The following is a 14,566-nucleotide window of genomic DNA, read 5'->3' on the forward strand; positions in this document are numbered from 1 at the left end:
AAGAACGGCTTCAAGCTGATTTTAAAAAAAAAATTCTTATTGGAATAACTTGATCGTGACTTTTTCCTTCTACTCTCTAATGCGGCTACAACTTAACAGTGTATTAGACCGCGTGGAACCACACTGCCCCTCAGTGGCCAAATCGGGTACAACATGAACAGCGCTCCAAATAAAGGCACACACAGACAAAGGCAAGACAGTATAAAATTATTTAAATAAAATCGATTTTGGGACTTTTAAAATCGATTCTGAATCGTACTAAATAAGATTTGTGATTCTTATGAGAATCGATTTCATTAATACAATATTTTTTTGTGATTAACAGTTTAATCAGTTAACGCTTCAACTTTGACAGCACTACTTTAAAAACAATTTTGCCACTTGCTGTTGACTGAAGATGACATCACCTGTGCTGAGGAAATAGGTAACGACCAATCATGAGTCATTTTGCTGGCCAAACCCAGAAAACAGGTGAGCCATGATTGGACGTTACCTATTTCCTCAGCACAGGTTTAGTAGTTAATGATTAGTAGCCTAAGTTACTGATATTAGGGATTGGGAGTAATGCTTCAAATCTTGAACCTCAGAACTGTAAAGCTGTCGCTAACCACTGCTTCACGACGCAGATCGACCATCTGGAAAGAGGGTGCACAGGTAAAATTACCTCTGTTGTTTGTCATTAAGTCAGATGAATTGTTTCAAGATGTCACTCTTGAGATGAAGTGAGATGTAGGAGCCGGTGGGGCGGGGGTTGACGGACAAGAGCGTGGGTTTTCCGCCCTTTTGTCTATGTCTGCTGTCAGCGGGTCGCAAGAGAAGCAAGCCGAATGTCGCGCCGCAGAGTGGGCTTCTGCCTCAGTGATAAGAAACGCAGGAGGATGAATCTGGACGCCTTTGCAGAGCTCTGTGCGTAAGTTGCATGATGTTTGTCTTTTTATTATCATGCTGTTGTTATTTTGTCCATTCAGAGCAGGGCCTTAATAACAGAGACTGAGCAAAATGTAATTAGCTACTGTAATGAGTGTAATTCATGAACGGATATTCCAGTTTTGTCTTTGTCATGTATAACAGTAAAGTTACTCTTGAATAGAATATAAAACAATTCATTTTGTTCAACCAGGAACCATGGAGTGGAGGTGGTGGAGGTAATTGTTTTTGTCTTATGCAAATACAAAGTCAGGGGCATAATTGATCACTTTGCAGATTTGTGATGAATGCAGGACTTTCATATTTGCCTGTGTGTGTGCGCGTGCATGTATAGATTTGTCTTGATTTCCTAAACACATGCACACCAGCTTGCATTGTGCTGTGTTAACGTTGACTTCACGCATGTGTCATATACAGATGTCTGCAATTTTTGTAATCCATGTCACAGCCACCTGCAGCCACCTCCTCCTATTAGCTTTCTGTGCATTTTCCTTGTGTTGGTGTCATGAAAGAAAGACCCGTAATTGTGGTACAAAAATGGTAGCCGGTAGGCGGCATTATGTGTATTTGTGGTGTTTTCTCGTTTTATTTAACAAACGTGTTTAAATGTGCAATAAATCCTGTGACGAGCCTCTCTTACAATCTGGAAGACTCAAGGCAAATGATGAATAAATAATCAAATGTTTTATTTTTTCTTCTTCAGATTGATCTTACTCAGCCGCTTGGGCCACAGGGACCTTTCGATGTCATAGTTCACAAGCTGTCTGATGTCATCGTGGAGGCGGAGCATGACAGCAAATCAAAGCAGCTCCTGGTCAACTTTCAGGTGGAGCAAAAAAAATACAAATATTTTTTTTATGCTATGTCTGGGGCAACAAAAGACTGGGAAAGTTGAGGAATGCTTAAAGGTGAAGTCCTCCCACTCCTTTTCAGGCTAGGTTTAGTTGAGTATTGTCTGGAGAAATTGTTGATTTTGATCGCTGCCTGAAATAAATGAACAATGAATGTTTAGACTAGTGAGGTCACTATAACATATTAAAGTCAATAAATATTTAAGGTTGACTTCTACTTTAAGAAAAAAAGGGGGGATAAGTTTGTGTGTACACGGTATGTAAATTTTAGCGAAAAGTAGAAGCCAAACGTCCGTTTATCACTTTTTTTTTAAATGCGGAAGACCATCCAACCAGCTCTCCTGCTCGACCGGGAGAAACCCCTACCAAAGTACGCGGTGAGATCGGTGGAGCTACAACGACGAATGGCTGAGTCCGAAGCTCAGCGGCTACATGCTACAAATACTCGGAAGTGCGCATGCGCAACTAGGAGCGAGCACGCACGACGTTGTCACGGCAGATTGATGGACGGGATCGAGAACTACTCATTTCAAGTTTTACATCTCATCATATTTCTACTTTGAAAGTTCGCTAACAATGGTTGCTAGCTTACCTACATGACTACAAACAAGCAGCAATGTAGCTGCCTGATGGGCGTGAAAGTGACATGAGCTGCTTGTGTTATGTTCCAGAGCTATGTGTCCGCTCACAGCAGGACAGTTCTTCTGGATCCCCTGCCTGCCATGACCCAAATTCTAGACCGCTTTGCCTCTTACCGGATCATGAGCAAGCTGCACAATTCACTCCGAGGTCTCACGTTTACTACCAATAATAAAAGTGCAATTAGTACAGTAAACACCACATTGTGATGTGAAGACTTTGTTTGTTTTGCTTGACAGACTGGCACATTTGCAGTCCTCCATACCTTGAGGTCCACAGTGCAAGTGACATGCCTTCCATTCAGCAGAAAGTGATGACTCAGAACCTGAGCTTCCCTCTCAGTCAGTTTTCTACCTCACTCTCAAAAGCTTTTTAGATACTCATTATTGTTATGAAACAAAAGCTTTAAAATGACTCACTCAATGTGTTCCCTGTTGGACAGTTTGTAAAACCAGAGTGGCACATGGTTCTCTTTCTCATGAGGTAAGTGCAGCCATCTTATAGGGGTCAGGTTTTTTTCCCCTCTGTAGTTGTGCTTCATCTATTTGCTCGATGCGTAGATGTCGCTGATCTTTAGTGCAGCAAGTCTGGCGGAGATCCATCCTCCATGTGTCCTCCAGAGTTTTGTCAACCATGGAGCTGTCCTGCACAAGGTGTTTGTTGTGGGCGAAAGACACTTTTGTGTGGAAAGACCCTCACTCAAGAACTTCCCAACTGGACCATGTGGTCAGTCAGAAAATGCAATGTGCCCACTTCCTGTCTGATTTTACTTTTCTATCCAGTCTCGTTGTGAAGCCTCATTGAACCCTTTGCTATCCTTACCCTAACCCAGATCCCGTTCAACTGATCTGCTTATGCTATCTTTGCTGTTTGTTTCCTGCGCACACTCCAGCTGTGGTTTCTCTGTGCCCGCAGAAAGAAAGACCATCTTCTTTAACAGTCAGCAAGTGTCCAAACCAGAGTCAAGCTCTGATCTCACAGCTGTTGAGTATTGTGTATTTTTAAATGAAAATCCATGCATGATTTCAAATGATCTTTCAGTTAAAAAAAAAAAATCATTTTCAATTAAATACTCATTAAAAGGGAAGTTGACACAAAGATTTTCTTACAATATATTCTATTAGGGGTGTGAATTGCCTAGTACCTGGCGATTCGATTCGTATCACGATTCATAGGTCACGATTCGATTCGATTAATCCCAATACGAATCTATTAATTGATTCTGTTTTTTTTTAACTCAAATTTAGAAAATACTAATCAGTAAACTAGTACATGTACACAGTAAGATTTGTATGAAAATGTATTTATCTGAAAATTCAGGCTTATAACTGAGCTACTGTATTTAACAAACAGATTGCAGTCTGTTTCATGTTTGAACAGCACTGAACTAAAATATTAAGGCTTAATGTTCCATTAATATAACTTTCTTCCATGATTAATGTCTGAATCCTAACCCTAAGTAAGACGTTTTGTTGAATATTCTCATAAAAAATTGATGTTTAAAAATCGATTCGGCCGCATATCGAATCGATTCGAGAATTGCGCGCTGTAATATCACGATATATTGCCAAATTGATTTTTTTTAACACCCCTATATTCTATGCAGCAAAATCCAACAGTTTTTATCCATCTGGGGGCCGCCATTTTGCCACTTACTGTGGACTGAAAATGACATTATAGTTGCTCAGGTAATGACCAATCACGGCTCACCTGTTTTCAGAACCTGAGCCGCAATTGCTCGTTACATGCGCCTTGAGCAGCTGTGATGTGATTTTTCAGTCCACAGCACGTGGCAAAATGGCCGCCCCTGAGATGGATATTATGACATTGGATTTAGCTGCTTAATCACAAGTGTTTAGACTTGTTGTTGTGGAAATGTTTGATTTGACTTCCCCTCTAGGGGGCACTATTAGCTGCAATTACTCAGAGCCATATAGAGAGAGAGTTTGGTCAACTCCGTTTTCAGCATGGTAACAAAATGGCGTCCGTAACTTTCTCTATATACAATTCTGCAATTACGGATTTTGCAACTCGATGCGATCATCAACATCATGCGATATTTATGAAAAAGTGGCACCTGTCTGAAATGCACCTAAAAACGTGTCTCCCTTTTCCAAGCTGGATGAGAAAATGCCCTGCCTGCCCCCTCCCAGCACGGAGGCTCTTGCCGCCCTGGTCAGAGAGCTGCGCGTTCAGCTCGGCATGGCCCTGTTTGGTGTGGATGTCATCATCAATATACACACATACACCATCACTGTCATAGACATCAACATCTTTCCAGGTAAGCACTGTCACATTCACACACCAGACACAGCCAACAGACACAGTCAAGTGTTGTTGTCTCTTGTCAGGTTATGAGGGTGTGCCCCAGTTTTTCTCCTCTCTGCTCAGCCACATTGAGTCAGTGTTGGACAAACAAGCTGCTTCTTCTGACTCTCCTGAGATGACCAAACACAAAGGGGAGACTTGAGATCTGACACACCTCGGGTCAAAACGCACAATGCAAAACTTTAATTACTGTAGTCATTTCATTAAGATAAAAATATCTGGATTAGTCAATCCGGAAATATATTTTGTGCTATGAAGTTATTCTAATCACAATATAAACAATTAGGCAGCAAGTGACTTTCAATGACTTTTATTGAGTAGCATAGAAGACACGGCAGGCACAAAATACAGCACTCTATGGCTAGTAATATTACAAATATGTTTGATTTTTTAACCATTTGAAATGTCTTCAATATCGCCTCCCTCAGACGTACCCTTCCTCTATCTTGCTGGTTGATACATCTTACACGTATGTACAAAAACAACTTGAAAGTACAGTAACAGTTCTTTAGTTCTTGTGAAATAAACAATCATCTTTGGAATGAATCATACTATTATTATTAGTGTATTATTTGCGTGTTTTCATATAAGACTGTAATTCTTGACTGTATAGAAAAAAGATTATATATTTTTAATAAATGAGTACTATATGTGTACTTTAATGATGTATTAAAATACCTGCTGTATTGGCTTACTTACTTTTTTTCAATATTCATTATTGCATTCATGTGTGCCGCAGTGTGCATTGTATTATTGCAGATTTATTGAGTCTCTTGGTAACCCTGTTAAATGTGTATCTTGTGCAATTTGACGCAGTGTCCTCTTGGGGGCGCTTTTGCCTTTTACTTTGTATGACCTTGGCGCAATGATATTTACACTAGCACAAAGAAGTCAAGACAGCAACCACTGCAAATGTGATGTAACACCACCGAGCGATTACAACGGTTATTTTCAGCGTTAGTCTTACCAAAAGACAACAAAATGGCTTTAGTGTCTTCCTCGTCCCTGCCTGATCGTCCTTGGCTTGTTAAGAGTGCAAAGCTGTCTGAACCGCAAGTGACACATCGCGACCTTGTAAGCTCATCATTTCCCATCTATACTACCATATGCAACTCGACACCTGACATACGTTTCAGCATACAAGATCCGGTTGTGTGTTTTTTTTCGTGTCGCCCTTGTTCGTCACAAACAGTCTGATTTTAACAGTACACGAGCCTAATGAATCAATCTTTTCTTGAAAGAATAAATGACTTACCCTTGGGTAGCAATATATAACAGTCATAACACTTTACATATAGCTATTGATTATTGCACAAAACGGATATTGATACACACAAATTGCTTATAGAGAATCAGTTCTGTTTTGATGACTCAGCACTTAAAATGCTGTGTGAAAGTGTGCGTGAAATTTCTATTGGCATTTAAATAAAAGTGCTGAATGCTTGCTTTTGTGGCAGTTCGCAACTTATTCCACCTGTCTACTAAACATTTACAGTTTAAGGTGACAAGCCCACTTATCATAGAGCTCCGAAACTAAAATCAGCATTGCATTGACACTAATGAAAAAACAGTTTCCGATAAAAACAAAAATAATGTTGCATCCAAATAAGGGACACCGAGGCTGATAATGGGAATCAGTGGAGCTGAATGTGTGAATGAGAATACAACCAAAGGGCTACTGTGAGCGTGTGTGTGGGTGGGTGTTCATCCTCTCCGCAGCTCTCTCAGCTCTGCGGCAACTTCACGTAACTGGGCTTCGATCTCCAGCAGCTCCTGCAGATGGAAAGGAGAGAAAACGGCACCCAGTTACCTTATGCAGACAGCAGTGGAAGGTTTCAACTTACAGTCCTCTCAAATTGCAATCGAAACATTTAGCACAAACAGTTTTTGATAATAACATGCAGCACTTGACTACTAACTGACGAGAAGATATTGTACTCGGGTGGAGCGACGTGGTGGCCAATTTTGATAAAGGAGATTCAGTGGCGCAAATAATTGGCTCTGCCTTACTGCCATTTCTTTTCCACACACAGTCACATTACAATGTGGCACTCGGTGTAAAAACTATGACAACCTTATCACTGTAGCGAGTCTGGCGACATCCGATCAGACGTGCCCCTCAAAATGAGAATCTCACTGACTGTAGTGTCAACTTTCCACCAATAGAGGGTGCTAAATACACTGAAAAGGTCATGAAGGACAATGGACGATTATGTAGCCAAGTGTCTGTGTGGAGGATGTCTTAAAATGGTAAACTTGAGTCAACTTATTTTTGTAATCAACTTAAAACTAATCTCAGCAAAACGTTGGTTTTTTATTTTTTTTTTACTAAGATTTGCTACCGCTTGTATTATGAGCGTTGGGCAATGTGTGCATTTTATGACATGAAACCCGGACTGTGGATGTTTATGACCAACAATTTTAACTTAAAATAACACCATCTCATTTCTTTGACAAACCTCGCCTTCATCATCTCCCAAGCCGCCTTCGCCCTCATCTTCATCCTCTCCGACGTACTCATCATCCTCATCCTCCCCACGTGGATCGTCATCCTCCTCCTGATCCTTCAACCTCTCCCTCTCAAACTGGCGAGTGGCCTCGTCGCTGGCTTTCTCCATCACTCTCTTCTGCTGCGGCTCCTTCACCTCAACATCACCTCCGCCATTGTCACCTTCTCGTTCGTCAACCTCCTCCTCCTCCTCGTCCGCGCCATCGTCCCTCTTCTGCACTCGCGCCTCGTCCTGCACTCGTTGCATCTTCTTGACCAGCTCGTCCAACTCCTCCTGCTTCTCCTTCCTCGCCTTCTCCTCCTCTGGGTCATTCTTGCTGGTCAGCTCCTTCAGCTCCTTCTCCACCTTCTCCTTCTCCACACTCAGTTCTAACTCATCCTTCCTCTGATCGGCAACATTCTGCTGCTGGACTTCCTCTTTGTCTCTTGCCATCTTTTGCTTGGTGTCGTCCTCATCCTGACCACTTTTTGGGCTCCCGCTTTCCTTCATCTCATAACGCTTTTTCTTCAACTCTCTGAGCAGCTCTTTGAGCTCCTCGTCATTTGTTTCCTCCTTTTCCTTCTTGCTGATCTCTTCGGCCAGCAGCTCCTCGAGCTCCTTAGCTCTCTCCTCTTCATCATGGATCCCCGTATCATCTATCTTTGGCTCATCCAGCTCCCTCTTCTTGGTGTCATCTTCCACTGTTGCTTTGGCCGCATCGCCGTCTTCATCCTTCGACTCCAAATCATCCTCTTCATCAGCTAGATTGTACTCGTACCGCTCTCTCTCTGCAAAGATCGGCAACAACATACTTCATTTCAATTTGCACACACTAGTTGTAGCAATATTATTACAGTAAACCCCCGCTATATCACAGTTCATCTTCTGTGCCTCTGCGAAATCTCTGATTTTTAAGCAATTGTTTTTCTGGCTTTTTACTGTATACATGTTAAGGTGGACCCGAGTCAATTCCCAACTATGCTCCGGTAATATTTATTGTTCCCATAGAGCACAGAGATTAAAGCCTTGGAGTAATTAGGTAGGCTGTGTTTGCATGTGTTGCTGCTCTGTATGTGTAAAAGTGGCAGTTATTGGAACATTTATAATTACCGTGACATATATTTTAATTTCCATTACATCCATGGTGGTACTGTTATATGTCTTTGTTTATCATTTTGTTGTTTAACTATAAAATGTTGTATTCTTTTTTTTTGTTTAATAATAGTATTCATTTTATTTGTAACGCACTTTACATCTACAAGAGATCTCAAAGTGCTACAATAATAAAAATGTTAAAACAATAAAATCTAGGTAAAAGTCGCACATAAAACGAAAATTTATAAATTAAAATGTTTGGGTTTTTTTCCAAAAATGTTTTTGACTATTGATAGTCTGGGGAGCCCTGAGTTTATTGGTCAGTTTTACAGTAAACATAACCATGGAGCGACTAACGGCATGACGCAAACACACTTTGACCTTAACTGTGCAAGCGCCCCGAGTGTTCGACGGTGGTACTGCATGATCCTACTTGCCCGTATCACCCGAGCCATTGAAATGACTGGTAAGTGTGTTTTAGTACGTTTAAATGTGCTTGTGGGAGAGGTAAAACTTTTCTTTCTTTCTTTTTTTTTTTTTTTAAAGAAAATTGTTTTGTTTTTTTACATGGTCTCCTTATTGCAGATAGGTCAGGAAGGAATTCACTGCTATAAGTGAGTGTTCACTGTATATGTGATTGAGAAAGGACAAACACTAGTAATGTGTGAAACACTGCGTACCATCATCCGCCAGCCTCTGCAGCTCCCCGAGCAGACCCTGGTGTCGTTGCACTTCATCAAGTTCCGCTGCAGAAAATTAGACACTAATTTACTCCACATAATCAAAATCATAAACCGACAATGGCATCACAGCAAACTTGTTGTTGTTGTCGCCAGCAATTCAATGTAGCGCAACCTCAAATTCAAAACGTAGGGCGTGCTTATTTTCGGATAGATACGAATGATGTAGTATATGAATATTGTTGACAAATTGTAGCAAATGTTGGTGATAATGCATGATGTGACTGACTATTACTGATCTCACCTGCTAGCTGAGGGCCACACTCAGGTTGTGACCCATCTCCATTCAGCGTTTCTTGAATAATACATTCAACCTTGAGACAAAGCACAAAAAGAATTGTCAATGAACATTTGGAATATTCAGTACTACAGTCCTCGCTCTCCAAAAGTATTGGCATGGCAAAATCAATTCCTTTGTTTGATGATCATGAATGGCAACATTCAAACTTTTATTTTAGAGTATATCTAGATGTGTTAAAAACTGGTTTGAAGCCACCCACTTTTCAAGCGAGCAAAAGTATTGGAACAGACATTACTGTATTAAATTAACTGAAAGTTTAATATTTGGTTGAATAACCCTAACTTGCAATAACTGCATCAATCCTGCGACTGATTGATCTCACCAGACTGTTGCATTCTTCATTTGAAATGATTTTCCAGGCCTTTACTGCAGCCTATTTCAGTTCCTGTTAGTTTCTCGGTGTTTCTCCCTTCAATCTCCTCCTCAAGAGGTAAAAATGCATGTTCTTTAGAATTAAGGCACAAAATCAAGGACACATCAGTCGAGGAAGGACGCATCTGTACTTGCACCTGCACTTGCACGTGACTTCTATCTATTTTGTTGATTTTTACATTGGGATTTTTAACTACATTGTTGCAATATGCCTGGCGGAAAAAGAGCTGACTAGATCGCAAGCCGATCGACTCTTCTGGAAGCCACAAGGTGTGAAAGCTGATCCAAGGTCAGCGAAGACGCTACTGGTGAAGGAGCATGCGCTCGCCTTGGCTGCTCGCCTGGTTGGGAGGGCCTGTTGGTGGCGTCCGGGAACCGATTGACCAATTCCAAATGTTTGGGACTATCTGCAACTTATACACAGACTTTACTCAGGATGAACTGAGCGAGGAGTGTGCAGACTTAAGTCTGGGATTGATAACGATATGAATCAATGACCTTCATAATCAATGTAAGAATCGATGGGGATGGGTTATTAATGAGCCATGGCTTCTACCCGTCAGCTCTTCTTTCGGAGGTCAATGTTGCAAATGATGTGATGTGATCGATGTAACCTGTAATAATGTTTCCGAAAGACAAAAAAATGAATAAAACAAACAAGGTCCCGTGATTCACTTGGCCAGTCTTCGGGCCTTCCAGTTTTTCCACCTAATGAAGTCCTTTGTTGTGTTGGCATTGTGTTTTGGGGTCATTCTCTTGTTGCATGCTGAAGCTTGTCCTGATTAGTTTGGAAGCATTTTTCTGTAAATTGCCAGCCAAAATGGTTTGGTAGACTTCAGAATTCATTCTGTTGCTACCATCATGAGCTACATCAAAAATAAAAACTCACGAGCCCGTTCCAGAAACAGCCATGCAAGCCCAAGCACCTCCACCATGCTTCACAGATGAGCTCCTTTCTTTCTCTAGAACTCGGCCTTTCCATCACGTTGGTAGAAATTCATCTTGGTCTCATCTGTCCATAAAACTTACCAACATTTTGTGGCTCGTCCCTGTGTTTCTTCACAAAATCCGATCTGGCCTTCACATTCGTTTAGCTGATCAAATGAAGCTTCAAACAGTGGATTGTGAAACTTTCACTGCGATCTCACAATGTTTCTGTCATCAACTGCTGTTTATACCCTTGGCCTTGACCTATTCGATGTCAGTTGCTCAGTACAGCAGTAGTGTCGTTCTTTTTCAGGACATTCCAAATTGCTGTATTGGCTATGCCCCCAATAGTATTGATTGGTTTTTTGGTTTCTTTCTCTCCTATAGAGAGCTTTCTGGTCTTCATGTTTACTTAACAGCAAATACAGTTTTCACAAGTGAAACCCAAAGCATTGTCTAATATTTAAGCAGACAATCTAAAAGGCAACACCTGAGCGTCATTTGCTGATTTGAAAAGTGGGCGGGTTCCAAACAAAAGGTGCTCTTCTGTCCTGAGTTTTTTTTTTTATACATCCAGATGTAAATACATGAAATAAAAGTTGGAATTCTTAACTTTTGTCTGATCATCTTTTGATCTGAATCCCAAATGTCTTCAGTGTGAAACACAAACAAAGGAATTGATCTTGTCGTCCCAATACTTTTGGAAGGGACTGTATCACTGAGAAGAAAAAATAATGTAATAATAAACTAATTCCTGACCTTTGCATTATTGAGGGGTGAGATTACTGGCCGACATCCCACTAGCGCAACAACAAAAAGAGAATGAGAGTAATCACATTTTACATTTCTGCCACAATGACAATACACAAGAAGAAAAACAAGCAGCATTTGATGCTGCGCCAGAGAGGAAGGACTCGTTATCAGCTCAACACTGTTCCCTTGGTGAAGAGACACAGCAAAGAAGCTTACATCTCTCTCGCGCTCGCACACTCACAATAACACACACATGCACACACACTATTCCCAGGGGCACAAGCCTACAGGTAGTTTAGTTTCCATCCGGGGCTAAATCTGTCTCAAATCCCTTACTGCCATTATATCATTAAAGGTAACCTAAGCACTGCAGCACTACCCTGCAAGCTAAATGTCACTGTATGCTTGGACGGTATGTTTTCCTCTATTTACATGGATTAAAAAAGAAAAAGAAAACATGTTTACAATTCACCAATATATAAATAAGAAAAGACAGTTTGTTGTTTTTTACTATGCAGTAAACATTAGCATTGACTAATTTCAATAAGCCGTGGTTGCAGATAGCATTAATTCTAGAAATACACAAGAATCGTGCAGAATCTTTTTCCTAGCAATGTTCATATATTGACCCATCAAGTGTTTCCAGGAAAAATTCATGGGGCAAAATCCCAACTGAACAATAGGCAAAAAAAAGAAAAGAAATGTACATATCGCGCCCACTAAAATGTTTGAATGGAAACAACAGGAATCTGATGCACACTGAGTCAATTATAACACAAACAGCATTTTAAGTACTATATGATAGACATGAACTCAATTGCAATTGAATCACAAAGCCTATTTCCCAATTGACTTTGGGCGAGAGAATACACTATTGACCAATAGCCGGTCAATCAAGTTGATTATTGCTATAGTGACACACTGCAAAAGGAGCATAAAGCTGCTAATGTTTGTGTTTACCAGTGATAGCAGCCATGTCAATCCATCTTGAGGTCCATGTACTAAAAATCATTCAACATACAGTAATTGCATATCTTTAAATATCATTTCACGTTTACATTTTTTTTTTATTCAGCATTTATATGAGAAATTGCACTAAATTAGAATTTCTCTCACTCTTCAAAGCCCCGCAACAACCTGGTGGGAGATAATCCGGTCACTGATATATTTTCACAGATCAATTTTGTAGGGATTATGTAGGCATTGAGAAAGTTGCTAGACAAAGTTACCATCCGTTTTTCACGTCACACAATAGTAGTGATATTTGATTGACAGTTGACAGTGGAGTGGGGTGTGGGTTTCAACAGACACGCCCAGTGTTTGAGAAAATTGAGAGCAAAGACATGAATTAGAGTTTCACAAATTTGAAGCCTCATTTTAAATACAGTACTTGCATTTTTTTTCAGCGGCAAATTTGGCAAGTAGTTAACAACACTGTGGTGTGACAAATTTAGAGGACATTTTTTATTTTCACTTTACAACAGTCTTTCTCAAATAGAAAGTTTTTTGGGGGGGCAATGCTAGGGTGAGCCAATCTGACCCCAGTAAATATATATACAGTATATATATTTTTGCCGTATTAGAAGAGTAATTGCAAATCTACAACAGTAGGAGGCAGTGGCGCTCTCAATGTCAGAGTGTGCAAAAAATATTAGCTCCTCTGCAGAGGTGTACTTACAATTTTATTACCAAAGATACTAACTATTTATTGTCACGGCGGAGAGATGTGTGGGGTGGTTTGGGGTGGCGGGCGCGAAATATGTTTTTCTTCCTGTTGGGGGGCAACACAAAAAATAATTGAGAAGCACTGCTTTATGGGAACTTTAAGCCTTAGCAACATCAACCACAAAGTTGGGGAACAGATGTCTAACAAGGACATCATAGATAATTTTGCATCAAGAAAGGCTAGAAGATAACATTTTAGAATAGTTTCGTCCTTAAGATACAAGAAAGCAAGCACGCTGGGAAACAGCCAAATTATTGTAATGGACAATTCCGAGCGTAGGCTACGACTCGTCACAAGTCAAAATGGCGGTCAACTCGGAGAAAGAAAGCTCTCCACTCATTTAAAAGCATTGGACTTTGGATCGTTTTAATTTGATTTGTGAGGATTATTTTTCATGTCAAAATGTGATGAAATGTCGTTTGGATACGATAACAATCGGTTTCTATGCTAGTCACAGACTAAAGCAATACAATATGCAGTTTGTTTTTACCTTGTAAAGGAAGCATTTGCATTGTGGAAATATTAGAAATGCCCGGATGTTCGGACTTCGGAATTGTCAATACCTGTGTTTTTCATCGTGTGTGAGTGTGTAAGATGGTGGTGGTGTGGTACGGTGGGGGGACCTAGGGAGTGTTTCGCACAGAATACGACTTTAGGACCGCCACTGTGACAATATGAAAACTATGGGAAAATGCTCTAAGGGTTTGCCATATACACCCCACACCAAGGCTGGCTGCACACACCCTTAGACTAATTTACAGTCACGCGCACGTGGTGTCCTTTTTCTCCTCACCTGCTTAACGCTAAACTGCGCGTTTGGGCTATTTTGAGCAAATGTGATTCCATGTACTCGAATGAGTGGCTAAAAGACGGGCGCATACCAAATGACACATGAATGTAATAATAAGCCTGTTTGTTCGAATGCGTTGATTACTTGGCACATTTAAGGCAGTTAGTTACACGGGAAAGATGTAGCCTCTATTCAGACGTTGTCAGCATTATTTCACGCTACAGTCGTACGACAGTGGCAAGAATAAGGAAAACGGGAAAAGACTGACCTCCCACGGCTGCCAGCAGACAAACTGCGGCCGTCAGAACTCCCATAGGATCCAAAAAAGATGTTCCTACCAGGAGATATCCTTCAAACCGCGGGCTGGATGTGGATGCCAGTCATCACACACGCACACACGCACACGTAACACCCTCGTTGTGGTGTGAAGAACTGAGTAGTGCACGGAGGCGTGCACGCGCGCGTTGGTGTTAGGTCAAGTGACGTAGCTCTGCTCAAATCCGTAAGCTTTTAACTGTCACCTGCACTTTGTAAATAAATCAAATGAACTTGTAGCGTCATTCCAAATGCAAATGTACTGCTACCTGAATCTTCATCGTTAACATTCTTATATGTAAAACATTAAAAT

The 14,566-nt window shown here is 40.8% G+C and overlaps 2 protein-coding genes across 5 annotated transcripts; one reads left to right on the forward strand and one right to left on the reverse strand.

Annotated features, from left to right (window-relative positions):
* The first annotated feature begins 588 nt into the window (after positions 1-588).
* Positions 589-5,431, forward strand: LOC144051888 (inositol-tetrakisphosphate 1-kinase-like). Of its 2 annotated transcripts, none has more exons than XM_077565474.1 (10): positions 589-910; positions 1,121-1,145; positions 1,631-1,753; positions 2,450-2,567; positions 2,657-2,758; positions 2,860-2,900; positions 2,978-3,143; positions 3,250-3,400; positions 4,536-4,698; positions 4,769-5,431. In XM_077565474.1, the coding sequence occupies exons 1-9, from the start codon at positions 828-830 to the stop codon at positions 4,678-4,680; spliced, it is 954 nt and encodes a 317-aa protein (XP_077421600.1). In that variant the 5' UTR covers positions 589-827; the 3' UTR covers positions 4,681-4,698; positions 4,769-5,431. The 2 variants fall into 2 exon arrangements, with proteins under 2 accessions (XP_077421600.1, XP_077421599.1); XM_077565473.1 differs by having other exon boundaries at positions 592-910; positions 3,333-3,400.
* LOC144051887 (uncharacterized) lies at positions 5,040-14,396 on the reverse strand. Of its 3 annotated transcripts, none has more exons than XM_077565472.1 (6): positions 14,207-14,396; positions 11,429-11,469; positions 9,314-9,383; positions 9,010-9,075; positions 7,210-8,022; positions 5,040-6,518 (listed from the first exon to the last, which is right to left on the reverse strand). In XM_077565472.1, the coding sequence occupies exons 1-6, from the start codon at positions 14,250-14,252 to the stop codon at positions 6,487-6,489; spliced, it is 1,068 nt and encodes a 355-aa protein (XP_077421598.1). In that variant the 5' UTR covers positions 14,253-14,396; the 3' UTR covers positions 5,040-6,486. The 3 variants fall into 3 exon arrangements, with proteins under 3 accessions (XP_077421598.1, XP_077421597.1, XP_077421596.1); XM_077565471.1 differs by having other exon boundaries at positions 7,205-8,022; positions 9,010-9,072; positions 14,207-14,393; XM_077565470.1 differs by having other exon boundaries at positions 7,205-8,022; positions 14,207-14,391.
* Between the last annotated feature and the right edge of the window lie 170 nt (positions 14,397-14,566).

Source organism: Vanacampus margaritifer, chromosome 5 (genome assembly GCF_051991255.1).
Source record: "Vanacampus margaritifer isolate UIUO_Vmar chromosome 5, RoL_Vmar_1.0, whole genome shotgun sequence".
Taxonomy (NCBI): domain Eukaryota; kingdom Metazoa; phylum Chordata; class Actinopteri; order Syngnathiformes; family Syngnathidae; genus Vanacampus; species Vanacampus margaritifer.